The 27,655-nt window shown below is 36.2% G+C and overlaps 3 protein-coding genes across 4 annotated transcripts in view; all 3 read right to left on the bottom strand.

Moving 5' to 3' along the window:
* Nucleotides 1-5,577, bottom strand: part of LOC135607917 (protein virilizer homolog) — a 28,683-nt gene extending 23,106 nt beyond the window's left edge. Inside the window, exons 1-3 of the mRNA XM_065100142.1 lie at nt 5,270-5,577; nt 4,594-4,682; nt 2,047-2,170 (exon numbers count right to left, since the gene is read on the bottom strand). Of these exons, the coding sequence (XP_064956214.1) occupies nt 2,047-2,170; nt 4,594-4,682; nt 5,270-5,344 (288 nt within the window). The 5' untranslated portion in view covers nt 5,345-5,577. The remainder of the gene's footprint in view (nt 1-2,046; nt 2,171-4,593; nt 4,683-5,269) is intronic.
* A 3,502-nt stretch (nt 5,578-9,079) lies between these two features.
* Nucleotides 9,080-20,957, bottom strand: LOC135607918 (2-oxoglutarate-dependent dioxygenase 33-like). 2 transcript variants are annotated; one of them, XM_065100144.1, is made up of 14 exons: nt 20,606-20,745; nt 18,696-18,758; nt 17,879-17,994; nt 15,095-15,213; nt 14,940-15,003; nt 14,753-14,820; nt 12,329-12,387; nt 12,081-12,240; nt 11,938-11,957; nt 11,716-11,762; nt 9,863-9,943; nt 9,688-9,777; nt 9,452-9,623; nt 9,180-9,334 (listed from the first exon to the last, which is right to left on the bottom strand). In XM_065100144.1, exons 3-13 carry the CDS (start codon nt 17,954-17,956, stop codon nt 9,495-9,497), a joined length of 915 nt encoding a protein of 304 aa, XP_064956216.1. In that variant the 5' UTR covers nt 17,957-17,994; nt 18,696-18,758; nt 20,606-20,745; the 3' UTR covers nt 9,180-9,334; nt 9,452-9,494. The 2 variants fall into 2 exon arrangements, with proteins under 2 accessions (XP_064956215.1, XP_064956216.1); XM_065100143.1 differs by lacking the exon at nt 18,696-18,758 and having other exon boundaries at nt 9,080-9,334; nt 20,606-20,957.
* Nucleotides 20,958-21,781: 824 nt separating this feature from the next.
* Nucleotides 21,782-27,334, bottom strand: LOC135607919 (probable beta-1,4-xylosyltransferase IRX14). The gene is made up of 3 exons (XM_065100145.1): nt 26,484-27,334; nt 25,865-26,404; nt 21,782-22,114 (listed from the first exon to the last, which is right to left on the bottom strand). Exons 1-3 carry the CDS (start codon nt 27,272-27,274, stop codon nt 21,916-21,918), a joined length of 1,530 nt encoding a protein of 509 aa, XP_064956217.1. The 5' UTR covers nt 27,275-27,334; the 3' UTR covers nt 21,782-21,915.
* Between the last annotated feature and the right edge of the window lie 321 nt (nt 27,335-27,655).

Raw genomic sequence — 27,655 nt, forward strand, 5'->3', positions numbered from 1 at the left:
CATCTTCTCTCCTATGTTCTGCAACATCTTCCCACCTCTCCAGCTAGGTTACCCAAGTAGCTAGGTCTGACACAGCAGGGGAAGCTAACATCCCCATTAAGCATCACTGATCTCCAAAGTCATTGACAGATGATGACCCCTTGGAATGCCCTTTTTGCATTTCTTTATCCTTCTTATCCTATCAAATTATAACCAACAAATTTCCTTAACCATATCAATACAATCCAAATGGAACTAATACCTGACAGAAATCAATGCGTAATTCCATGGTTGAATTATTCTTAAATTTAATAATATTACTTATTTATCATACCAGTACCAGTCAAATACAACTAATACCTGGCAGCAATCAATACTTGATTCCATGGTTGAATTATTCTTAAATTCAATTCCTTATTCTTAAATTTAATAATTATCAGATTGCTGTGAGTGGTTAATTCAGTCATGACTAGAGCATAAACTGAATAACAACTGAGTGGGTTGTTTACATCATAACAGACTCACTTTGCAAAGGCTCCAATAATCATTAGCCCTTATTTCAACTTAGCTACAAGCCTTTATCCACTCAATAACTTAAAACCAAGCTGTGGCTGGTTTCGAAATTTTAGTTGATTCACAACTGACTTAAAATCAGCCCAGCCTAATCAGTCATATCGAATTGGCAATAGATTAGCTTGTATCACCATGTTATGTATAATATTTGTTTGAATCAAGCTGAACCACAGTTTGCTGCCTAGTTTACAGTGTTGTTCACCATATACAAGTGGTCTTCGTCACAATCTTTGCTTGAATGGGTACATATAGCCAAGGTTTATAGTATCAATCCATACCACTCGATATGGGCAGTACGTACCAATCCGATAGGGGACCGGTACGCGGACCACCCTCTACCGGGCAGTACCATAACCTAATCCCGTATCAGGCAATATGGGGTCTGTACCGGGCAGTAACGATCGAAATCCGACCATTACCAATCAAGGGCTAAGATTGCCCTATTTCAAACGGTCAAATTGACCGTTTGAACCATAGGGAAGGGTTTTTAAACTCTTTCCTCCCCCCTCTTTCAACTCATATTACTCTCTCAATCTCTTCAACTCCCGCAAACTCATTTTCACTCATATCTAACAATTCAAATCATTTCTTTGCAAATAATTCAATACTAATGGAAGGACGATTCAGTTAACACCACAAAGCTACTCATTAAAGCTCGAAAAAGATGTCACTATTCTTTCCTAATTTAGATTATTTTTCGCTAAAATTATACTAAATTTATATTTATTTCTGACTTAAAAACCTAATTTAATTTTTTTCTATTTTTAGGTAATTTTGGACCTATTTTTTATTTTTTTTAGCATATCGTCGATACGGCTAGTGTACCACCGTCAGTATGCCTCGGTACATACCGTACCATCAGTACAGATCGAAATTGCAAACCTTCCATATAGCCTGGATGAAAACTATGAGATTTCATCCATTATCTTTATTTTTTTCCCATTGAGTCCTAATTAATCTCCAAAGAAGATAGAATTAGCATCTAGTCAAGTAGTGCAGCAGAGTCTTATGGACTTCCTTAACTAAGTATAGTAGGACCTTATGATCAGATTTTTTTTGTCACCAACCATGCATATAGATCATCATCCCTTATCTAGAAGTTACTAAAAAACAACAAGATTCAGTGTGGCTTTAAATGTGATATAGCTTAAGGAATGGTCAATTTTGTAACTCTGAACATGAGATGATAACTTGTTAGACACAATTTCCTTTATAGTAAAATAATACAGGAAGACCAGCAGCCATCCAATAAAATTATGGATCACCAAAAAAGATTAGAGGTTAAAATTAAACAAGTAAACATTTTTTTTTATCAAGAGGCAAGGTAATTATATAATCAAATAGATTATGAAAAATACAAAATGATGATAAACAACTACTTATGCTAACTATATTGGTTCAATACTATTTAACAATAAAAACAACCATATTGCATCAACATTGAGACAGATTGTTGGGTCAAACTAAGGTATAGAGGAGAAGATAGTCAGTTACCTCAACTTCTAAAACATTGGATGAAGAGTGTGAATAAAGGAAAGGCTGGCAAAGACGCCTAAATCTTGACTCTCCTTCACTGTGAACAAAAATCTCTAAAGCAAAAGAAGGAGGTGAGGTAGCCCTGCAAGAGAATTTTCCATAAGATTTCAATATTATGGACCTTCAAAATTTACTTTATTGGGAAAATATTAATATCAAAAGATGTGCTTTTGACTACTCGTAAGTCATAACCACAAAACATTATGGTGTTACTGCACTGTTTCACTTCACAAGATTAGCGCATGGGCACTCAACAATTAACAATAATATGGAACATCAGAAACCAAATATCTAGGAATGATCAACATTCTACCGAGGGTATACAGTTTCGAATGATACCGCCCGGTATGGGCAGTACATACCGGTCCGACAGGTTACCGGTACGCGGACCGCCCGTTACCGGGCGAAACACTTAAAAGCGCCCTGTATAGGATGATACGGGGTTATATCGGGCGGTAACGGTCGAAATTTCGACCGTTACCGCCTAGCACAGCTCGGGAATGGTCGAAATTTCGACCGTTACAACTCGAAAACGATCGAAATCGACCGCTACAACTTGGTAACAATGCTCCAACGATCAAATTGACCGTTGGAGCCCTTTCTCATATGTTTTTAAACCCTTTTTCTCCCCTATTTCACTCCATTTCATTCTCATACTCTCTTAAATTATCTCAAACTCTTTTTTTTCTCACATTTGTGCTCTCCTAAACTCTACAAAACAACGATTTGTGAATTGAATCAAAGCTAATTTCGGAAGATTAAGAGGAAGAACTTTCTAATCAAAAGATATGTATTCTCTTTCTTTAATTAAAGAGTAATTAAGATATTTAATGTTATGATTAATTCGAAATTAGATACTATTAAGTATCTAATAGGTGTACCACTCGGTACACCTAAATTAGGTGTACCTAAATTAAGTATCTAATTAGATACTATTGATTAATTCAGAAGATTTTACACCTAAATTAGGTATATCACTCGGTACACCCTAGCGTACCACTCGGTACATGGCACCGTAACATACCGAGCCAAGCTCGAAACACCGGTACGGTACGATATTTCAATTCTTGATTCTACCAGCTGCCACTTTATTTAAGGAAAAGACAACATTAGACACTGTAGCATAATATGCTTGATCTAAAAACAAGAGAGAACCTATGGCTTCTAACTCACCCCATTAGACATGCTACATTAGTGTGTTGTCATACATCAAGTTCCATTAGTAAATCTTCCTAGCTAATAAAATAAATTTAACCAATACAAACTTGAAATGAGCAAATGAGCGAGCTTGCTGCACAAGCAAAGAGAACAAAAGAGAACATGAGAAGAGAAAAAACTAACCAATAAACACGAGTAACCGTGACCATATATTAAAAGACAATCTTACCTCCACAAATATTGAGACTAAGCTGGTTCAGTCTAGAACTAGCTACGTATGAAACACAGCTTAAAATCCAAAGCTGGGGTGAGAAACAAATCCTTAAGTAATAGAACAAGAGAAATGGTCACTAGGTGGAAATCCCAGAATCACACTTTCATGAAATGTAATCCTTAAGTATGGGAGGTCAAATGAGAGATACTATAATTTGTGGCCACCAAACATACATGCATACACAAAAAACATGATGCTAGAGTACCAAACAAAATCCAACAAATGAAGCACCAGACTAAGCAACCAATTTACCCACTATTGCATCAGTTGTGGTTTTTGTTTCCTCTCCGGGAACATTATTCATACTAAAATACAACTTCAACATGATCAACTCAATACAGTATTCATCAGAGACACCTTGCATGTATCTTATAACTATCACTATCACTTACTGAGATTACTTATACTTGATATGACACTAAAATATTTTATTATCTATTGCACATGAACCTACATATGCACCCATATACCACACATGCACTATAAAAATACTTTAAGTTCCTGCATAGCAAAGCAACTTTTTCGAACATTGATCAAGTTCCCATCCATGCTTCTTTAATCGCACTAAACCAACTCTGTCACTGCCTTGATTATTGAACCACTTCAAAATATGCTAAACCTAGATGAGGCATTCACAATAAATCAACATCTCAACAGAGCTATACAGCTTATTGCATATGACAAGTAATAAAGATAAGATACTAAAAATCTATATATGCTAGACCGATCACATTTTTAAAAGTAATGGTCCTCCATTAGGGAGGTTGCTGTTTGCAAAACCAGGGTGATACCACAAGGCTGGCATGGTCATGATTTCAAGAAAATTTGATTAGCATGTATTGGACAGTATTTACTGGTCCAGGGCTTGAATCAACAAGCAAACCAGGGATTATTCACTCTGTCAACCCGATTCAGTTCCTTTTTATAATATTTAAGGTCTTCAATTACTGTCCTTTGCATCACCAGCTGACCACAAGCCATCGCCGATATTTTTGAATGAGATCAGATGAATCAAAATAATTTTCTTTATGCATGCAGCAAAATATACGTCAACAGAACTAGCAAATTTTTACCCAAGTAGTGGTACATTTGGTGCAGATGGAGATGCATTCTGCTCGAGAAACTCACAAGCAGTAATGATAACAGGTTCTGCAAAGAGGACCTGCATAAAGACAATTTAACATGTCATGAAACCTGATATTCAGTAAGTCAAAATTTCCAAGAGAATGAAAAGCAACAATGTTTTAGGTATTTAGATAACGAAAATCTACTGTATAAAGGAATGCATACGTGTTTCTCAAAGTACATGCAAATATCCCAACGTGTCTCAAGTAGTGCTGGAAAAATCTTTTCAATGTTAGGTTTACACCAAAAGTCTAAATTATAACAACGAGAATTTAATCAAACATCTTCCGAAGTCATGAATTGTTTCAACTATTTATCCATTTTTTGTACGATAAACACCTTCCCCGATGATTCAGAAATATTTATAAAAAAAAACAGTCACATTTTAGCCTTATTTGAATGCAGCAAAGACCTTCCTAAGGATTGGAAATACAAATACACAAAAGAGTAACATAAAGCAATTAGAGCCTCAAAAAGGTTGAAAGCTTTGAGATTAATTAGATATTGGACAAAAGCGTCACTTCGAACAACGTTCAGTATACTCATAAAGTTGAAACCGAAATCGACAAAAACCCAAAATCTAGAGAGATGGCAAAAGGGAAAACAGAAAAGAGAGACACTGACCTCATCAACATATTCATCAAGTTGAGAATGAACGAACGATTGGGCAAATAGAACGCATGGCTCAGAACGCCCCATCTCCTCCACCTCTATCTCCTGCTCTTCTTCGCCCTATTCTTCTTTTCTTCTGGACTAGGTGGGCATTGCCGTCAGAAGGAAACAGGAGATTAGGAATCGAATAAGAGGCTGTGAGAGGAGGTGTCGGCCGAGTCCCGGAGGTCGTACTGTTATTCGAAGGACTCAACCGCGTCGGGATCGTCGGCGGTGGCAAGGGAACAGAAGGGCTACAGAGGAAACCGAGGGAGGAAGGGCGGAGTCAGGGACAAGCAGAGCTGTTCCTTTAACCCCAATCTCAATCCGAATCCGTATTCGGACCTGAATCCGAATGACTTGCGAGGGCGAGTGAGGTTCCTTGGCGTCTGTTTTCTTTGCCCCAACCCGACTCGGATCCGAATAGCATCGTTATTTTTCTTATACCGAGGGCCGACGCACATCCGGACCCGACCCGACCTGAGATGGCTTCCCAGGGCAAGTGGGCCTAGACTTTTTCGGATCCGGATTCAGAATCCGGTTGGCTTCCGCCAGCATGAAACGACGTCAAACTTCTAACAAGCCCGAGACAGGGGACAGGAGTCCTGCAGGCCGTCGGTGCTTGTGCTAATTCCTGCGCATATCTTAAAGCATGATGGATCCATATCATCCGTTGGATTTCAAGCGCACGAACAATAGGCGGGACGACTATGATTAGCTATCGTCACAAAGATTGCACAACTATTACTGCTGTTGTCATTATTTCGTTTGACTTGTTGCTTTTACTCAATGATGATAGGGTGATCATTTGACTAGGGGATTAATCTTTGACTTTTTTTTTTTACTATTTTAAACTTTTAATTGGATTTTTTTTCATAAAGGATAAAGGATAAGTACTTTTGATATACTTTCTTTCAGCCTAGTTTAAATTAATTTAGTAGTGTCGATTTTGATCATCAACTTGAGATGATAAGTTTATCGAATCTAATTTAATTTTTTAAATTTAGAAAGAGTTTATTTTAGGATAAAATGAGATTTAGAAGATTGACGGTTAAGCTCAAATGAGGATGAAGCTTGATTAAAGAACATATCCGCCTAGGGAAGTTTTATCGAGCCATGAAATGAGATGACTTATTTGGATGTGAAATTATATCATATCTAATTTGATTAAGCTCTATGTGTTGAAGCTCAATTAACTATAAAGAATTAGAAACTCGACAACTATTATCTATATTTAGAAAGGTTAAAGGTTGCTTTAGATGTCTTTATATGAGATGGATGCATTAGGTATAGCTGATGCTTTGCTCATATTATCAAACATTGTGTTTATGTCTAGTGCACATTGCATCATATGTAGAAAGATGTTGTACCTAGTATAGTCATTTCAAGTACTTTGATACCTATGTCCTCCTAGGTAGATGCATCGTGTGCGTAAAGACATATCTTATCATGTCATGGTTCATTGTATATTTTAATGTTTATATTTTGAGAGAATGCATCTTTGAAAAACATATTATTTGCTTGGTTAAGATGCATCATGCACTTTGATGTCGATGCCTTGGATAGATGTATAAGGTGATGTAAAATGTCTTTCTCGTGAATCATATATCTTGGATGCTTACGTATAATAAGATAGATTGATAGATGCATGACACGTAAAAGAAAGATGTGTACTTATTTACGGTTCATTGACTACTATCGTACTAATGTGTGAGATGGATGTAATATTCGTAAAAAAAAAAATATTTTACTAGTTCGTAGTGCATCTAATGTTCCAAATGCTTGTCTCATATAGATGCAACAAGCATGAGAAGATACTTGTCGAGTTAGGAAATATCATATGTTTTAAATATTTATATCTTGAGTGATACGTTACGTGTGAGTGGGGTTAAGTGTGGTCTAGTTTGAGCTCATCCAGCATGATATTTTATGATTGATACTATCCTTAAATTAGAAGCTTGTTATATGAAATTCCTTTTTACAATTAGCAATCCTTTTGCTATTGACAACCCCTAAAAAATAATAAAATATAATTTTACTATTTATAATCCCTCGATTATCAATCTTATCTTCTTTTTTTTCCCATAACTCCTTTAACATCATTGGTCGCTCCCTACTATGCTCATCACTTTGCGTGTCGCTCTCTCACCATATAGAAAGAGGAATGTTGCGAGGTTAGACGAGATCCCCGAAAGAGTGATATGGATAGGCCTTCTCCCAATTTCATCAATCTCATGTCTCAATTCCTCGATCATACTTCCCTCGACATGGGCATGCCTTTCCCGAGCTTTAAAAAAAAAAACAGAAAAGGAGTAAGAGGAGAGGGGTATTTTACAAATAGAAGATGAAGAAGAAAAGTATTTTAAAAATATTAAAAATTACTAACATGATATTATAAATAATAAAAAATGATTACCTATAGCAATCTCCTTAAAGTATTAATGACATGGTTGTAAAGCGACTCTTCCTTATAAGAGTAAGCCAAAATTGAAGTCCTAACAGGTAAAATAATATTTTTAGATAAGCTTGACAAGTCCAAGTTGGGTGTGGGTTAAGATGTGACCTGACTTGGGTGAGTTGAAGCTGATAGTTAATATAGAAAGGGTTATATGACCAACCAAGAGTTCGGTTCGGCACAATAAGAAGTTAGAGTTGCAGGTAATCGACAGTTAGTTTAGTTTCTTATTAGAGTTGAAGTTAGGTTCTAACTGTATCAGCTTTGGAAGAGGAGAGATGATAGTTTGTATCATCCTGATTAGACCTATGAAGTCTAAAGTTTAAGGAAGATGATAGTTTGTATCTTCCTGATGATCTGATCCAGATTTTTCAATAGGGAGGGAAATCTAAGCTTGAGTTGAATTGGGCAATTTGATGCTCCAATTTGTTGTCCCAATTCATGGCAAAGGGAAAGGTTTTAGATGGAAACCAAGATAATTACATATATAACCTCATATAATTTAGATTAGTATCTCGATTCTTATATTTTAAAAAGGAACACGTTCCTATATTTTTAAAAAATAATTTTTTTTTACGTAGTTAATTTTTTTGATGAAAAAAATCGTACATCTTATTATGTGCAAAAAGAGCACGAATGAGGAGGATAAAAATATTATTATATATTTTTAATTATTAAATATATATTCTTTAAAATATCATAATCGTTCTTTCTCTTCCTTATTACCATACGATCTCGATCGTTGCTGCTCAACCAATGCTCTCGACCATCGCCTCTCCTGCACCGTTCATCGTCATTGCACTAAACCCACTCGACCATGATTGCTCCTGCTCAGCCGTCGTCGCACCTACACCGCCCACCACTTCTTGCATGTGAATGGAAGTAAAAAAATGAGCTAGAGAGTTTTGAAATCAAACATCATGGCTTGTCGATCTCAGCCAAACTTTGCAATTGGAATATAGGAGCAATTGGAATACGGAATACAGGAGCGACGATAGTCAAGCAAGTCTGATGCAACCACGACCAACAATGTAGGAGAGCTAGTAGGTGCAAGACGAGCTAGTTCAGTACAACAATGACAAGCGATGCAGGAGCAACAACAATTGAGAGCACAGGTCGAGTGTTAAAAAGAGAAGAAAGAACGATAATAATTATATATATATAATAATTAAAAATAAAACTATATTTTTATCTTCCTCAATCGTGTCCTTTTGACACACGACATACGATTTTTTTCATCAAAAAAATTAACGTAAGAAGAATTAAAATTAAATATTTCACATTCGTGGACCCCAATATTATTTTTTAAAATGTGAGGACCGAGATACTAATCATAGTTAACTATAGAGAATTATCTATAATTATTCTTGAAAATCATGGTACAAATTTTATAGGTCAAGTCATAAATAAACATAAAGCTTGAGAACAGATCCAAACAACTTCTGTTCTTGAAAGCACAGAAATTAATATTCAACATTCTAAGTGTCAATCGCACAAATATCTCAAAGATTTAGCATCAAGCTCTCTTGCATTTCTCATCTGATCCACGAGGTCATTAGAACAGCTGAATGCAGATTTTCAGCCTGAAACAAAACAAGTCTAGTTGAATAATTTCCATATCATGGTCAAACATTGATGCATGTGCAAAGAAGAAATTTGTTTAGCAAAATAAACCATTAGGATCAAATGAGACGACTTACAGTGACGTTGAAATGAACATATAAAGGAACACCAATATCAGTGTCAGTATCTAAAGTTGCTTCCAACCTTGCCAACTAAATGTTCTCCATAAACAACCTTCCCAAACTTCGGAGTACCCCCCGTCTTTTGCATACAAAAGTCAAATGGCTCCACAGCTGCATCAAAATTTGGCTGTACAAGTAACACAGAAGTTAAGAGGGGAAGAAATGTAACTAAGAAGATCAGATGGGCATACCTCATAAAAGAAGGCAACAGAAACACGATACTTTGGCGAGTTGTTGATTACTCTATGAAGAGTTGACTCGTACAATCCGTTAGACCAAATCTAATATCCGTAAAAGCTGTGACTTGTTAGTCATTAACTTTATTGGAATTGAGCAACAATCTAGAAGCACAGAGAATATCATAACCTTTAGCATGTCTCCGATGTTACATACAAAGGTACCAGGAATGGGAGGTGCAGAGATCCATTCACCAGATCTGTTTCTAACCTGCATTAGAAGGTGCCAACTATAACCAATACTCTTCAAAAAGATAACTACAAGATTAAATAAATAAGTCAGATTATATTTATTCTCTCCCCAATACTTTGTTAGCTGGTGAGGATAAGCCTCAAATTCTCCATCATGATCTCCTTGTTCATTGAGGGTCATTTTGTCACTCAGCTCTTCAATTGGGAGGAGGTCAGAACTTACAGTGCGAATCACAAAAGGTTACATGTTTCAAAATATTAATGAACAAGCATTGTGGACTTTAAAATGTGGATTCATGGCAATACCTAACAAAGACGCAAGAACATTCACAAAAACTGATCAACTCCCTTGGACATAGGAGGTCACACAATTTGTAGAGAGCAGACCCCAAATTGTTTACGTTTTTGTTTGATGGATAATATATATGATGCAAAACATGTATACCGGTGCAATCATACTCCAATATAGAAATATATGCATCAAGGCACATATGAAATTGTGTCCATCACAAAAGATGAGTCCATGGTTCTTATGTCGGGATATGCCATTCAATTGTACATAGAGCAGGAAGCCATCAACACTTTGAGCATATGGAATCAACAGCGATGCTACTTGTGCTCTTTATACATGAATGCTGACTCTCACAATAAGTCTGTTACATTAATAAATATTCTAGCAAGCAGCCATTTCCTATGGGATGTAGATTCTTTCTCTTTAAAAGACATCATAATCTCTTGCTACATGTGATTGTTAAAATGGTTGATTTAAGTCTAGTTGTTGATCTTGTTACCAACTTGGTCTTAGGTAGTATCTTAGTTTGCACTTTGGGCATTTAGTGATGCTATTGCTGGTTCTTTTGTTGACAAACATGGCACATGCCTATACTACGAGTATTTGAGCCATAAGCTCACAGAAACAAAAGTGTAATATGAAAGACGTCCTATTCCATCTTTGTTGTAGGATATTTGAAAAAAGCACTAATAGGTGCAGTTAGAACTTTGAGTGGATGGCATTTCAAAGTGGAGAAGGATGGGAGTCATCTTGGGTGAACCAAGTGGTTGTTACAGAGTTAAAGCTAGATCATTTCCCATCACATATGTCCAGGCACCACAATCACAAATTCAACCTTAAATAAGATCCTAAATTTATCATTTTGGAAATACTTTGCAAGGGTTAGTAACAAAAATATGGTTTTACTGCTTTAAGAGAAGGCGATAACAACATTAGAGAAGGAAGAAGAGGCTGATGCATGGATCCCAAGATGACCATTCTAAATCCTAGGTGCTTGCTTTGATGTTGTTGAAGTTTTGAGTGAATTAATGATAATAGTAAAAGAGGACATGAGAGGATTATTTAGAGAAGGTTGGGATTGGATGGAAGGTTATGTGGAATCTAGTGATTTCTCCTAGAGTAAAACATTATTCTGTGGAAGCTTTTGTGAAATAGATTAACTACTTCAGACTGGATCTCTATATTTGTGTAGTCTTAAACCCAACTTGTTCCATCTGTAACCTCTTTACAATTTCCATTCGACCCTTATTTTTTATTATTCCTTTGCCAAATCCTATTGGTCACTAGTGGGATCTAAGTTAAACTTTTCCTTTAAATACTGTAACTAGTGGTCCCATGGTGATTGGCTTTATGAGGCCAAAGATTTGGATAAATTGATGTCTCATCAAATCCTAAGTCTAGTAGCTTCCTTTGGATTAACCACAATGATTATCATTATCGCAACTGAAGAAATCAATTTTACAATATACAAAAATTTGTGGTACATAATAAATTAGTACCTGAAGAGCATCTATTTCATCATCTTGGTTAACCAAAGTCAGAAGGCCTACAAGTGAAGAACCAGTTGATAATGTATAAATATAATCAATAAAATCTTTACATGAAAAAGAATGCCAATGTAACAGTAATTCCAGGATAGAATAGCTAGAGCATAAAGACAATTTATACAACAAAATATGGCATGACTATTGTGATGTATCCTTTATCAGAAATCATCTTACCGTAATCCGTGTGTGCTCCACTGCATTTGCGTATAATAGATGTGCAGGGAAAAGGAAAAAAGAAAAAACATAAGAATTTACAATCAACAAATTTAAATTTGAATAACAACCAAAAAGGCAGTTGAATAACATAACTGCAGTACCATCCTGTCTCAGTGCGTTGCAACTCTGGGATATCAGACAAAACTGGATATCCAATTAATCGCATTACCCAAAAAGAATCACCTGCTCGATCACCTTCAAATGCATCTGGTGGTCCACCCAGTGCTAAAGCAATTCCACGCATAATCTTTCTTGAAAGATCTGCAGTTAATGAATTATTCAGTAGTATGGCAAATAATAGCTTGTGGTGAATCAGGGAAGAAAAGGAAATTAACAATTGAAAATAGACCTGTAAGCAGACAAATATACTCTTCCATCACCACTTTGAAATTTGAAGGATAATCTGGCCTGTAATAAGAAAAATGGAAAAGATAACGTAAACATATCTTTATTTTCATAATTTAGACAATGACTCTCTTGTAATAAATCCACCATTAAAAAGAAAAGTCCTAACTTCTAGTCTTCTACACTGTTCCATAGTAGCGCATGTATGTGAATGAACAACAATAATAGGTTTTGGTAGGGATCATATTCAAATAATAGTTAATGGTTCACAGATCTATTTATGGTGAGGAATAACTTACTATCATTTTCCAATTATAGCCAATCGAGTCCTCGAATCGAATCAATCAAGCTGCAAAATATTGTTTACTGCTACACACATTCCCTAAATTGCAATTGCTGTTGTTCCCGTGTTCTCCAATTTTTTTTTAAGAAACTAGCCTATTTCCCATATTTGAATCAAGGAAAAATATTATACTGCAAGTCAAATCGACCAGCCGTGCAAGTCAAGACTCATCAGGCTGCTGAAGCCATCGATATCCGCAAGTTGAACCGATCAGCAATGTGAATCAAGGCTCATCATTCTACTGAAGTCGATGATATTTACGAGTCAAACCGGTCAGCTGTGTGAGTCAAGGCTTGTCATGTTGTCAAATTAGTCGACATATGCATCGAACAGGGCATTCATGTGAGTCAAGGCTCATCAAGTTACTGAAGTCATCCATATTTGTGAGTTCAAACGAGTCAGCCAAGAGGATGCGGCTCGTCCATTATTGAAGTCATCAATATCTCTGAGTCGAACCGATCGATCATATGGGTTGGGTCAACTCTTGTCATATTGCCAAACAGCCTTGTTGTTATAAATTTTTTTTTGTGTAATAAATATTTAAGGATAATATTTTCTTAAGGTTTTATACATTCCAAGCCTAAGTCTTGGAAAGCTCTGAAATTCTGGAGGAGACAATGATTCATTACATGTGGAAGGTACTGTTGGAATGAGCTGGACTGGTTAGTAGCATTTGGACAGGTCTCAGACCTATCAAAACTAATAAATATCTTGTTCTTTATAATTTTTTGTTCAATAATAATCAAAATAGGTTTTTAAGATCTAGTGCAAACCATATATAAAAAAATGCATAAAAATCATGGAAAATACTAAATAGGACACATGATATATGTACTTAAATATATAATTAAAATTTGAAAACTTAAACCACTTGTAAATCAATAGACAAGTGAAAAACTAAAAGCGTATATGCCATGTCTTCTTAATGTAGTTCCAAATCCTTAATGCAACTCGGTGTAACACTGAGGAACAATTGTAATTGTCGGTCTACACAAGGTATACAATTTCGGGTGGTACGTACTAGTTCGACAGTAAACCGGTACGTGAACCGCTAGCTACCAAGTGATATTTTTTTTATTTATAAATTATATATATATATATATATATATATATATATATATATATATATATATATATATATATATATATATATATATATATACTGAATGATATACTGAGCGATATACCGCTCGGTATACAGTACCGTACCATACCGAGAGAACTGTACAATATTTCGAAACTTCGATACGGTACAATATTTCAATCCTTGGGTCTACACACAGATCAGCTACCGAACTACTAAATATCGGTCAGTATACAATTGCAAGACTGAACATTTAGACCATACTTGATAGGAAATTTCATAAACCATAACCCAAAGTTTTTAGTTCCTTTTTCCATATAGTACAACTCGATCATATGAACATAGTGAATAGTTCTAACTTCAAATAGGAAATTAGTGTCAAAAATGCATAACATACACCAACACATCTTTAAAATTTACATCGACAATTATGATCTTTGCACTTGAAATTTATTCACATTGAAATTCAGTATTTATTAGTTCCTATATTACTAATGTCACATCAAAATTCCATTACCACCAAGAACTTTGTAGAATGGAACACTTTATGCAAGGATTACCATGCTTATCATACTAGCACATGGCTGTACAAATTTTTGGTATGTATTTGATGGTGCAAGAGGCATTCCACCAGAATGACATGTAGCCCTGCAACCCCAGCCGTTCCACCTCCACTCCCTCATCCCCCCGAAACCCCACACCACAAAAAAAGAAAAATGGTATTCAAACACGTTTTTGGCCTGTGCTAGGTGGCACAAGAAGTGTATTGACCAAACGACATGATACATGGAGTACAAAAAAGTCACCAATGTGACCCCCCAGACTCCACTTGGTTTGCTGTACCCTTTTCTAGGAACAATAATATTGCAATTTCCTACCACTAAATTATAAATAGAGGAACTTTCCTAGCTAGACCAAGAGCAAAAAATAATGTGAACTATACACAAAAAAAATGAAACTTACAAAAAACAAAGGAGTCTAAGACTCTAAGTAGTAAGTACCACAAATTAGAACCCTCTAAAAGTTGACCAAGGGCTCCATATTTCCCAGCTTCCATTTCCCTATAACACTGAAAAGCACAGGTTTAACTAGGTCAGCAAAGCCCTCTTTGAATGACAAATAGTAATGTTCAGCTAAGCATAAAATAGATACATACTGATTACTATGAGTGGGTAATATAAAACTTACATCAATTGCTTCATGCATGTCAGGCTTCCCTAGAGTTATATTTTCTGCGACTTCTTGGTAACCTCTGATTATAAGTAAATAAACAATGTGAATTGATTGAACTTGCAAAAACACTAAGTGCAAGTTGCAATAACCAAGAGAGAATAATGTATGACCTGTATCCACTTGCTGGTGTCATCTTAATCTTTACCTTTTCCTCATTTGGAAGGTTAAAGAATTTGCTTGTTGCATCCTTTACTTCTTTAACCAGTGAATCAGGAATACCATGACCTTTCTGTACATAATTAATGATATCAAGTTGTAAAAGCTCAAATCTCACTTTGATGACAAGTTCTCTTGGAGCTTAACACAGGCGCTACTAGAATTGAAATAAGATTAGAATGCACTAAAAAATGGCTCATTAGTTTAAAGGCACTGCTGCATCAGCTGTAAAATTCAATAACAAAAAGTTGTTAAAAGTAAAAGTAAAGACGTCAAATCATAGAATTTGCCTCTTGCTTATAAGGCTAAGGCGGCATATGACCCTTCCTAGACCCAGCATTGGGAGCCTCATGTGCCGGAGCACCTTATAACAAATAAAAGAAGAAATTTGATGAACTGTTATGCCAAAACTCAAATTGTTGAGTCTCTTTTTTCATTTATAGTGAAAGAAAATTTTCTCATTAGTTAGCCTCTTTACTTCTACAAAAAAAAGCAAGATATTCCCTTCTACAAATCAAGGTTTGTAATTTTGTACCGTACCGAAGTATCGAGCAGTATGCCAGAGCGTACCGCTCGACATATATATATATATATATATATATATATATATATATATATATATATATATATAAGTTTTTTAAAAAAGAAAAAGGCCGACGTCGCCTCGTTTCTTCTCCCCACGAAGCCTCGGCAACGCGCTTCTTCTCCCTACGTGGATGAGGAGAAGTCGCCGACGACACCGAGGCCTCGTCGCCTCAAAGGAGGAGCAGGCGACATCTCATTTACGGTGTCTAGCGAGGGAGGGCAACGACGGATCAAGATCGTCAAGGGAGAACAGCGCCAGATCTCCAAGTTCTCCCTTTTCTTCTCCCTCCCTCGGCTAATACTGACTGGTAGCGGGCGACGATGGTCGAAATCGATCATCACCGATCGATTTCGGGCAGTAACAGGGTGAAATAACCCCAATCGACGGTACTACCCGGTAGCGAGCGGTCCGCGTATCGATCTGCTAGCGGACCAGTATGTACCGCCCAGTACGGGCAGTATTATTCGAAATTAAAATCCTTGCTACAAATAAACCTGATTTAATATCTTCAGTTACACAGGATTGTTCAGTGTCTTTTAAGTGTTTCTGGGAGGCTAGTCAGAATTCTTGACGTTAAAGCAAGGTCAAGATTAAGCTTAAACACAAATTTAAAGAAAGTTGGGACTACAAAGAATGCAAACAGGAATAAACCTTGTTTCTCTGGAATTAAAACAATATAAATGTGCAATATTAAATTGAAAGTTTATAAATTTGATGAAATTTAGTAGCATAAGGAAATTAGTAATATGGGTAATTCCTGCAAGGTTAGAAGCATCTTATTCAGCTTCATTAAGCAAAACTAAGATCTCACAAGTTATGTATTTAAAGGAGAGTTGCCAAAAAATGATAGCTTTGGCTAGGAACAAGATGTCTTGAAACTTGGTGACTTGATACTCGAGATTGTTCTTTTCCAATGCTACTATATATCTACATATCTATCCATGAACTGCATAACAATGTCATAAATCTTGCTAATAAGCAACTCACTAATACCCCATCAAACTTCCTAACTTTCCCAGCATTTCTAATTTGTCCAGAGGTGTTCAGTATTTGATTTGAATTATCAAACCAAACCAACAAATACACAAAAGTGTAGTTTGGTTAGGTTTGAATATTAGGAAATATAGTTTGGCTTGACAACTTTAGAAAATAATGACTTTATGTTTGGATCTGTTTCTTATGCTTTTGCAAACATACTAGTACATAAATCATAATTACATATAATTATTTACATTATAAATCCATATTTTTGTTTACACTCAATTTTAAATATCAATATTAATGGTCCATTTTTTTGTTCATCGTGTTAAACATTATCATCTTGGTATGAAACATAGAAAGGGGAATTCTTTCTCATGATTTTAAGACTTATCTTGGTCTCCTTTGCAAATGGATTCTTGATGACTTTTGGAAGTTTTCTTCATTAATCCTACTGCAAAAGGATGGCTATGTTCAAGGGATATTACAACTCAACTATTTTTTTAATGGAAAAAAAAGGAAGAATTATTGTAGATACAGCAAATAGCCATAAAAAATCCAGATTTCAGTTAAATTTGCAACAAATTTAAATATGAAGAAATCAATCAGCAAGCTGACCACAAAAATGTTGGGATATTATGGCTTGTCGTTGTTGTTGTATAAACCAATCAGCAAATACAGATTTCAAGTTATTCTGAAGAATACTATATCAAAATGATGTAGAAAGTAAAATTAAAAAGAGGAAGAAACTAAAACATGCTAATCTAGAATTAGAAGTAATCAAGTCGAGAATGAGACTTATGACATAAGACATTAGTTTGGATCTTTATCTGTTGCAACTGAAATCGAAGATAGATTAGATAGAAAACTATGCAATAGGCCAGATCTCAGATCCATTAAAAAGTAGACACAGTTGTGCAGAAAATAACACCATTGAGAGAAAGGAATATGGAGATTAAGGATGGAAGAAGGGAAAGAGCTTTATATTGAAGATAAAGAAGCATATAGCAGACAGATAACATACAGCATAAACTTTTCTTTAACCAAGTTACTGATAATACATAAAATCTGCACACTCTAGAGTCTAGATACAATACCATATATACAGATAATATTTAACAACAAGCTGTTTTCAACATTAGCAAAGTGCTGCAACAGAATGAAGAGAAGTTACCACATAGAAGAACCCTGCTTCTTTGCAAGCATCATCCAATTGCCTAATGACTTCTAGCAGTTCTTTGTCATCACCCATCCTGGGATCATCAATCTTTTCCAAGAAAGCACTGATATCTAAAGAAAAAGAAGCAGTAAAATAAGAAGGTAAACAATTTAAAATGTAAATAATGAGAACTAAAAGAATACAAAATTCACTTAGCATAATAGGTCTAAACATCAAAATTTGGCATCAATTTAACTTAATCTACTGGAAATTCTAAATAGGTAGCATTACAATGTCGGGTCTTTCTTTTATCCAACTACTGTGAAGATCTAATTTATTCTTGAATCATGACCTATACTAAAGTAACTCATTCTTCAGAATAAAGTTAGGATTTTCATAATTGTCATCCATCTGTTTTGTATTAAAATTTATAACTCAGATAACTATCTTTCATCCATAATCTACTCATGCAATTACATAAGCCTGGTATATCTATTTCTAGTTGAAAGGAAATAGACCCCAAATTAAACATTAGTGAATAACTACCAGAATGATGCCCGATTCTATAACTACCATTGGAGCAGCTAACAGCAATTTCCAGTAATCTTATTGAACTTAATATGCACTAAGATCAAGATGGAGCCATAAGTTCTAAGGCTACAAGCATCATAAAATATTATCAATACAGTTTAAGATACAAGCAGACAATTTCCAAAAGAATAAACATGAGAGGATACATTTTTTTTCTTGAAGATACAGCTCACATATATTGCTTAATGTTATAACTCAGATAAAATAAGTCTCCACCTATTTATCATGATGGAAGAATTACCTAAATGAAGCCAAATTGATTTGCCACGTATGGAGCATCTAAAGCAGCATCTTCATCATCTTACTAAATTAGATGGTGAATTAGATATTTGCATCAATGTATGAGTAACAAACATCATCAATTATAGTTATTGATTCATAATTCTAAGTAGATTTTTTTCCCAGAAGGGAACATATGAAAGGATATACATTATCACTAAGATATTGCTCACAGCTAGGCAAACAAAGAAAAAAGATATTACTCACAAAGTCACTTGGTTCTCTCAAGGTAATTCAATATGGACAGAAACTAATCTCTGAGCCAGAAAACGTTAACTACTTACTCTCACCAGTTGTCTAATGTTTATACATGGGACATCAAAGAAGACTACTAAGTGCCTTTGATGTCAAAGAATATGTGAACTGTATCTCTTTTTGAAGACACATTGAGATAACTATGAGTAGGTGTGCTTTGCCACAATTAATGACAATGATCTAAGAAAAAATCAAAAGAAAGAAAGACAATGCAAGAAGAAAACCTGCAGCCTGAGTGTGAGAACAAATAATATATTCAAATCTGAAAATTTGCAGCACTACGTCAATACCTTGAATGGACTCCTCTGCACCTAGTTCGGTTAGGTAACAATGGAAGTAGGGTTATGTAGATACACCTTACCATATTCTTGATATTGCACCCAGCTGAACAATTTTTTTACCTAAACTTATGAATCAACCTGGGATTCTTGTTAAAAAGAATTGTGAAACTCATTCCTCGTTTAGAAGTCATAGAACTGCAGTAACCACTACTCAGTTACTTCAATCAGAGACATAGAATAAGCCCTGTTCTGTTTGTAGACACCAAATGTAACTGATGTAACAACTCAATTTATACCATGACAGATTCTACACAAAACTTTTCGATAATGAGCTCTTATGCACAACATCGATTAAGGAACTTGTTCACCACCAAATTCCCATTTCCAAGCTTTTAATTATAATTTATCTGATTATTATAATATTGTATTCATCTCATTTTAATAATATCTCTAAATTAATAGACCTTTTCTTTCTTCACCACCACTTGAGCTACTTCCGATGGTTCACTCATTTGACACACCAATAAACTCTTTATACTATCAAGGTGATTTATTGTTTGATAAATGATACAATATTAAGTCGACTAGATTACCAGTCATAGCTGCAGAATGGAGGGCAAAATCATGAGTATATGAGTATCTAAGCCGTATGGAATGGTGACCAAACAGTTACCCCCCTTGCCCCCTCAGGGGTAACAGCAGAAGAAGTAGCCCCGCCAACACAACAGACTAAAACTGCTGCCTGAAAGTTTTAGATGTTTCTAACTCATGACAGACCCACCTGTTTTGGAAACATGTTTTTGGATGCACATGCATTTTAGGGCATTTAAAATGATCGGTAGAAATTGTATAAAAAGGCCCCTCATACTTTTAGGAGAAGAAATAGTTATGATCTATTGACTGATATCGCTGACATCCCCTCTCTTGTGAGTGACAACTAGCTCAAACCCAACACAGGAACTTGAATTGATCTTTCACATTGTATCTTTAATACGTGAACCAGATAAGATTTGAACATAGGATCTTTCACAATGATACATTCTTTAATTTTTCATAAATGTTATCTAAAAGCTTACATCACCCCAAGTAACCTAAAAAAGAACATAAATAATTTTCATTCCAAAAGCCCCTAATTTAAGAGCCCAAACAGATTTTGAAAGAATATACAATCGGCGCACTAGTGGAACCTTGGCGAGAACAACTCGAAAACAAGGATACATTCTTCTAATTGATCCTACAAATTCTAGCATCAAGCATTTAATACCCACGATCTTCGACCGAAACAAGCCAGTAGTAACCGAAGACGAGGGGAGACCAGCGAGATACGGATGCATACCTATGATGGGAATAGCCTGGAAATCGGAACCCATGGGCAGCAATCCGATCGCAAATCCTTGCGCTGGTGAAGAAGATAGTGAAGAGGAGCTCTCAAGTCCGTGTCGAGAAGGAAGGCGTTTCTGTTCTCGCGTAGCAGCAGAGGGCGGCGTTCGAGGAGATCAGATTCGAAAGCAACAGGCGATTGAGGCTGCCTGCCCTAGTGTGAGACTCTCACCAAACGAAACAAACGACGAAGGCAGTCCACGTGCTAGAATCTCACCGAATCAAACAATAGCAGGTAGATGAACATCCTCATATCGGAGCCTTACCATATCCGGCCTTCATTGTTTGAAAAGAGCATATTAAAGCTTCTAAATTTTGTTGGTGGGGATTGAATTGAAAAGAGAAAAATCATATTTTCAAGTTCCTTTAGCGTTCTAATCCTTTGTTAATCCCAAACTAGTTCTCATGTTCCTGTTAAGTCTTCTGAGATTGTTGTTAAGAGAAAAAGAAAAAAAAAGAACGTAAAAATTGTTGATAAGCTTTTGAGTTATTGGCAGTGAAAGGTTAAGTACGATGTCCATCATTTTCTTATTAGACTATTTAATTTATATTTAACAATTTAGTTATAAACATGGAATAAAGCTAAATGATCGAAAGATTGCGTGGAATGAAATTGAGATGTAAATATGTGGCATGAGTATGAACAGCGTTTGAATGCATACGCATACGTCCAGAACAAAGGTGACATGCACATCCATGAATATTCTACATGTTATGCACATGAAATGAAATAAAATTTTCTATTACATACAACACTTCTTTTTAAGATTGATCTGATTGGATTATACTCGAATTCCAATAAACAAATCCATCTAAACCAATATGAGCATTACAAAGAATCAACTGAATTTTGCAGCATGGCCTTACTATATCAGATCAGCATGCCAGTTATGATGGGGCGATCAACCTGCATGCAAGCATAATTTGATAGATAGAACAGCATCGATATATCAAACCTTATGTTTAATCTCCTCACCATGTTGGGCTCATCCTTCACACGTCATGACAATTTCTTGACCACTTCGACTTGGTTTAGCTTTCTGGATGCTAATGCATAGTATCTTCAACTGATGAAGTGGAAATCCAGTGTAAAATGCTGACACTCAGATGTATCCAGCAATGCTCCAGAAAAAAAATGAAATAAATATTAACATTTCCTGATTTAGGAATGCAATTTTCTTGAAGTAGATAGGACAACTACTTTTCTTGAACGAACTTCAGAAAGTACGACGAAACTCTGTGGAAATTTTGGAGGCATGACTTTTCTTAGCCTTGGGAAATCCCAGGAGCTTCAGTATCCACTTGCTGTTCATGCTTATTTTCACCATCAGCATCATCCCTCGACCTGGATGACCCAGTCTTTCTTAAAAAATTCATATCAAACATATCTTTGTTAGCAATCATCGTTTCAGATGGAAGTGCATCAGGTACATCAGTCATTCCAAAAGCAGGTTCTATAGTCCATCTGCAATGCAAGAAGGCTTGTTTGTCACTGGAACATTCAACAATTAAAGCCTATCAAAGAATCATATTACTAATGAAGTTACATGCCAATTTCTTGGATTATAGTGCACACAAAACAAATTAAGCTCGAAGACAAAGAGAGTTGAATACCAGAGGATTCCTGTTGACACTAAATCACGCAGCATATGATAAAACAAAGTGGTTTAGTTGATGGGTAATTGCATTAGATACAATAGTTAAACAACAAATCATCCATATATATTATAGAAAACCAAGATAGACAAGTGAAAATGAAAGTTGGTGTTACATATTACTTGTTTCATCAGTTAGACTATGTTCAGAACTTCATTCCACGGCAATAAAAATTAAAAATAACAGAAAACAGAAGAATAAACCTATATAAAGAAAAGTTAGGTATTCGGTTGTCAAAGTATAGCCACTATCTTTCTGTAGGAGTAAATAAACTCAACTTAGGCTCCATATCGAACTAGGACTTTGTGTAAACAACTATCAAAACTGTAAAAAATCTACTTAATAAGATTTCTTGTCTATAGATTAATATCATATGTCAATAAATATGGCCTGTCATTTCTTGTGAGTTTGACTTTACTGCTCTTAGTAAATTAATGAGCTTAGCTGCTTATCCGTCTATGAATCATTTCATGAATTGATATACTGCTGTCATATTTCCAGCAAAAGCACATACTTTGAGTAAATTCACAAATCAATAGCAGATATAAGAAACTCTAAATAAGTTCTCAGTTATGCTTCTCGAGCATTTTCAAACAGCTGACAATTTAGTCATTGGTGGGTACCATTCCACACAAATGAATAGCCAAAGTGGGTAATATGATAGTATTTGTTGGCAGAAGATGTTTTAGCTAAGGTATGAGCTAGTCAATTTAACTCCACGCCATGGCATGCCAGGAACTTAGTAGCACAAGACGATGGATAACTAAAGCATATGAGTGCTTTCTATGGTTTCAGGCAATATCTTTTAAATGCATCTTTGTTCTATAGGGGGCATAGATTACAATAACGAAAGAGTACTTCAAATCGGGTAATCAACTTCACTATCAATTTATTAAGTGTTAAATATACATAAGAAACTATCTTTCCAAGTGATCAAGTAATAATTGGAGAGACATACATCGACATGTTATCATGAATACATACCAAGGGAAGAACTTTGAGAATGTTGGTGTTGGGATCATAATTGACCTTTAGAAAAACATGGCTCTTTTAGACCATATTAAACAATTTAAACAATGCCCAATTACCTTTGTGAATAAACAAAAGGGCTAAGACATTGATCGTCCAGAGAATGCTTAGAAAGAATAATTTCATTTGTACTATCTATATTCGACAATAAATAAGGTTTGCACTTTACAGAAGATTAGTTGATCTTGATCTGATTACTCACTTATCTATATCAACCAAGAATTGAGATCAATCAGCCAACTGCAATGCAACTTTAGCTATATAAGCTAAAAATCAACTAGTCACTTCACCTAGTGCAATTGGTTGCATGGTTATCTTGATTGTGAACTATTTATGGTTGTCATACATGGGTGAGTATGAAGTGTGACACCGAGTTTGGTTCATGATGCATGAGGAATAGGATTAGTTGGCCGTAGTACATGTTGTAACACTAGGATCTATTTTGGTGATAGGATTAGGTGTGATTCCCTCTTCTCATATTCTACGTGCTATTACAAAATCTGGATAAAGATATGTATGGCATGTGATAAGTCTATGTTGAGTTGTTATGATCTTAATTATTGTTTTCATCAGTTTCACAATTTCTTCTTTTTCTTGTAATTCTCATTTTATATTTTTTTGAATTCTTAAACCATTTTTCACAAAAAAAAAGAAAAAAATATCGAATAATATGTTGGTTGATTGCATTCATCTAAATTCCAAAGCTCATAGTCAATCCTAACTTCATGAACCTTGAAACTTGAACTATAAATATTCAATCACTAGACCTCAAGAGAACTAGTAATACATGGTGACCATAGGTTCCTGGTAAGTCTTTTATTTTGTCTTCGGTATAGTTAAACGCATATTACATATGTGACTTTTAGTATTGATGCTTCTTGTTTGAAGCCAACTTACAAGTCACCTAGGCTTTATAAGTGGTGACCCTTTCAAGGTCAAATTTATGGTTTCAGAAATTTGATATTGCAACCGTGCACTAAAAATGATCTAGTCCTTCTTGAACTGCTTGCATGCTAAGTTTGTGATTGATGCCTGATTGGAAATTATGATGACCCCCTTAAAACTTATTGTTACATATTATCTTGTCTTGCCTGATTTCCACAATCAGACCTTTCCAGGCTACAAGGATAGGAAATTGTGATGGCAGGTACCTAATCCAAGCCCAAGTGCAAATTGAACTAGGACCATTATTATCAAATTGGTCCCATCTCCTACTAGGAGTTTGGGTGGACAAACACACAAGGAAGGGAGAGAAATAACTAAAGTAAAGATGATAAGGTAAAAGAAAACTATACATACTTTGTAGCGAAAATGGAGAGAGAAATCTTAGTCCCCTTGAAAACCACCTCATCTCTTGGTGATATTTCTTTCTATCAAAAACATGTTAAGGTGCCCGTGAGTGTCTACTATTCCTCAGTCCCACACCTCTACTCAAACCTTCTCTATGATACCATTTACTTCCTTTGAGAGAAAAATGGGTTTACAGTTTACACTTCTAAATGACATGCTAGTTTTGGAGTCATCTAACTTCTTTTATTATTTCCTTCATAATGTGTAGCTTGGAGTTTCCAGAGCTGAGCAAGTGAATTTACGAGTAGAAAGAGCCTTGGTAATAAAAATTCTTTTTTGAAAATGCAGTCTCCTATAAAATAATTTAAGAGCCTTAGTAATAACTTATCTAGTTTTCACACTGGGCTTTTGCACTCGTATAACCTTTTTACTCATCATTTTCAGAGATCAAACATAATACTACAAAGGAACTTCCAAATGGATGAGATGGATGCAATGTGAACATAATACATAGAGAGACTAGATCAAGAGTGATGTCGACTGAAAAAAACAAAAAGATCTAGGGGTGATCTTTTGGCATCATATACAAATATCGGAGGTATTATCCAAGGGAATTTTAGGTCCATTACTATGTATGTTTAGATGATGTGCAGCAGTTATTATGTTTAGAGGATGTGCAGATTATCTGAAAACACAGAAAGTTATGGTATTGATCAATAGAACCTCCATATATGTAGTTAGACACCTAATCAATGATTACATTGATAAAAATTTACCTCAAACACATTTTGACTACCCAGAACAAATTTTTCAATAGACAACTTCTTACCCCTTAAAGATCAGAAGGCATGATGATAGACCTAAATTGAGAATATGATAGAGTTAGTTAAACTGTTAAAGGCTAATGAACAGTTTAGCATAACAATAGGGCGACTTGGACAAAGTTTTATAAGGTAGTACTAATGGTAATTCTCTAGGAATCATGGAATTTAGGCCATAATTCTACAAGACCAAGACATGGCAGACCACAGGGGAAAAAAATCTAATAAATTTGAGCTGTTAACTCCACAATGCAAATAGCTTATGATAGTTAAATGAGAAATGCTTGATAGACGTCAACAGAAAGTTACAGAAAGCTAATACATTCAGTATCAATTCCTAAATGAGACAAAAAGAATTCAGAAGTCAAATTAAATCACCAAGCACAATTCTATAATATAAAAGGTTACTGTAAACTAACCCCGGTGGGAATTTGCTATCAAAGCAGGCTTCAACATGGAGCCACCATAACAGGACGTTCTTGCCACACTCACCAAGAGGCTCAACGAAGGACTTGTCTTTTAACAGGGCCAATGGGCTATCAATCTCTTCCCTGTCACCCACAGCATCAAGATCACGAAACCAATCAGGTTTTCCCTCAGCTTCTTTCCACAGCAATCTCGAGTTCAACACGAAACCACCCCACTCCATCTTCCCCGGAACTGTTGGCATCTCGCTCATAGGAGTTGCACTATTCTGTGCATATGGCAAAGAATTATGAGTATGCCAGCCGATCAGGTCCCCTGATGAGTTACAAGCCGGGCCTTGGACGGGCATCTGAAACTTCTCCTTTCTCTTGTCATTACCCATTGTCTCAGTCATTCCAGAATGCATTAGAATTCCAACTGAGAGAGCACCCATCCACTTCACCTTTTGAACCTCGTCGAACAGCTCCATGCTGTGCACATTGCTATCATCGGCGAACACCACAATCCCGTCCAGCTTCCGATCCCTCACCACTCTGTTCCATAATGCCCAATCAAGATCCAACCACTACACACAAAGAAAGAAACTAAAGACAACAACGAAAATCCTCAAACCTCAGTGCGTGAAGACGCATCCGAGCTTCGACGATATGTCGTTCCAAGAGTCTCTCCGGGATCAAATCGAGGAATGGGATATGGAGGAAGTTAAGCTGGGACTCAGCAAGGATGGAGGCGGTCTCATTCGAGGCCTCGGGTGACTCCACGACGATCCAAGTGAGCGGGTAGGGCACGAGCATGAGGGAGTGGGCGAGGCTGGTGAGGTGCAGTGCCTGGAAGGTCCGGGAGTAGGTGGGCGTGACGACGATGAGCGGGCGGGGATTCTTGAAGCCGTACTGCAGCCGCTGCTCGTGCTGGACCCTCTCGATTATCTGGTGCGCCAGCAGCACCTCGGCAGGCTCGGGGTGCGGCCACGGCCGGATCCGGATCCCGTGGCGGCCGACCACGACGGGGCCGTGAGTCCGGTTATGGAGCGGAAGCTGGGCGGCCGGCGTGGCGGAGGGCAGCTGTGAGATCGTCACGGTCTCCGTGCGGGTAGTGGTGGTGGTCGTGGTGGTGGTCGTGGTGGTGGTAGTAGTGGTGGTGGTGGTGAGGAGGAAGGGGGCGGAGGTGTAGAGGGTGGAGGTGGAGAAGAGAAGAAGGAAGACGACGCGGGAGAAGCGGAAGCCGAGCACGAGGCTGACGAAGCAGCAGAGCCCGTGGAGGACGAACCACAGCATGGTGGAAGGGGATCTCGACGCGCCATCGGTTGCGGTGCCCACGCCGGCGACCTCCGGCAGAGGGGGGGACGGGCGGTAGCTGTTGAACCGGCGATTGGTGGCATGGTTCTGACCCCAAGGGAGCTTCATCTTTGCGCTTCCAATTTTGATCTCCTCTCTTTCTTCTTCTTCTCTCCTATGACTAAAGAGAGGGAAGATGGTAAGTCTTGACTTGAGCTACATTATTTTCTTTTATTTTTTTACCTAAATTACTTGACCCAAACAATTGTAGTTATATTAAAATTTAATTTGATATTAATTTCCTTAAAAAATAGTGAAGCTCATAAGACTAAACAATGAAAGAAAATATTTTTTTAAATAAATATTAATCTTAAATAATTTAATGATAAGTATGACCGGAAATATTAATTTGAGTTTATTCAACGAATATTGAAGTAATATGAAAGATTTTAAAACTTTAAAATTACAAACTTGTGCTTTATATCACTATTATAAATAATCTTCTTAAAT

The sequence above is a fragment of the Musa acuminata genome, chromosome BXJ2-3 (genome assembly GCF_036884655.1).
Source record: "Musa acuminata AAA Group cultivar baxijiao chromosome BXJ2-3, Cavendish_Baxijiao_AAA, whole genome shotgun sequence".
NCBI lineage: Eukaryota > Viridiplantae > Streptophyta > Magnoliopsida > Zingiberales > Musaceae > Musa > Musa acuminata.

Coding starts and splice junctions, on each gene's coding strand:
- LOC135607918 (XM_065100143.1), bottom strand. CDS start 20,639: ATGGGTTCCGATTTCCAGGCTATTCCCATCATAG. Junction 12,388..14,752: donor TTAGAGGGTTCTAATTTGTG/GTACTTACTACT, acceptor TTCTTATTACAG/GCCAGATTATCCTTCAAATT. Junction 11,958..12,080: donor CAACGCACTGAGACAGGATG/GTACTGCAGTTA, acceptor ACGCAAATGCAG/TGGAGCACACACGGATTACG.
- LOC135607919 (XM_065100145.1), bottom strand. CDS start 27,274: ATGAAGCTCCCTTGGGGTCAGAACCATGCCACCAATCGCCGGTTCAAC. Junction 26,405..26,483: donor ATGCGTCTTCACGCACTGAG/GTTTGAGGATTT, acceptor ATTATGGAACAG/AGTGGTGAGGGATCGGAAGC. Junction 22,115..25,864: donor GATAGCAAATTCCCACCGGG/GTTAGTTTACAG, acceptor CTTGCATTGCAG/ATGGACTATAGAACCTGCTT.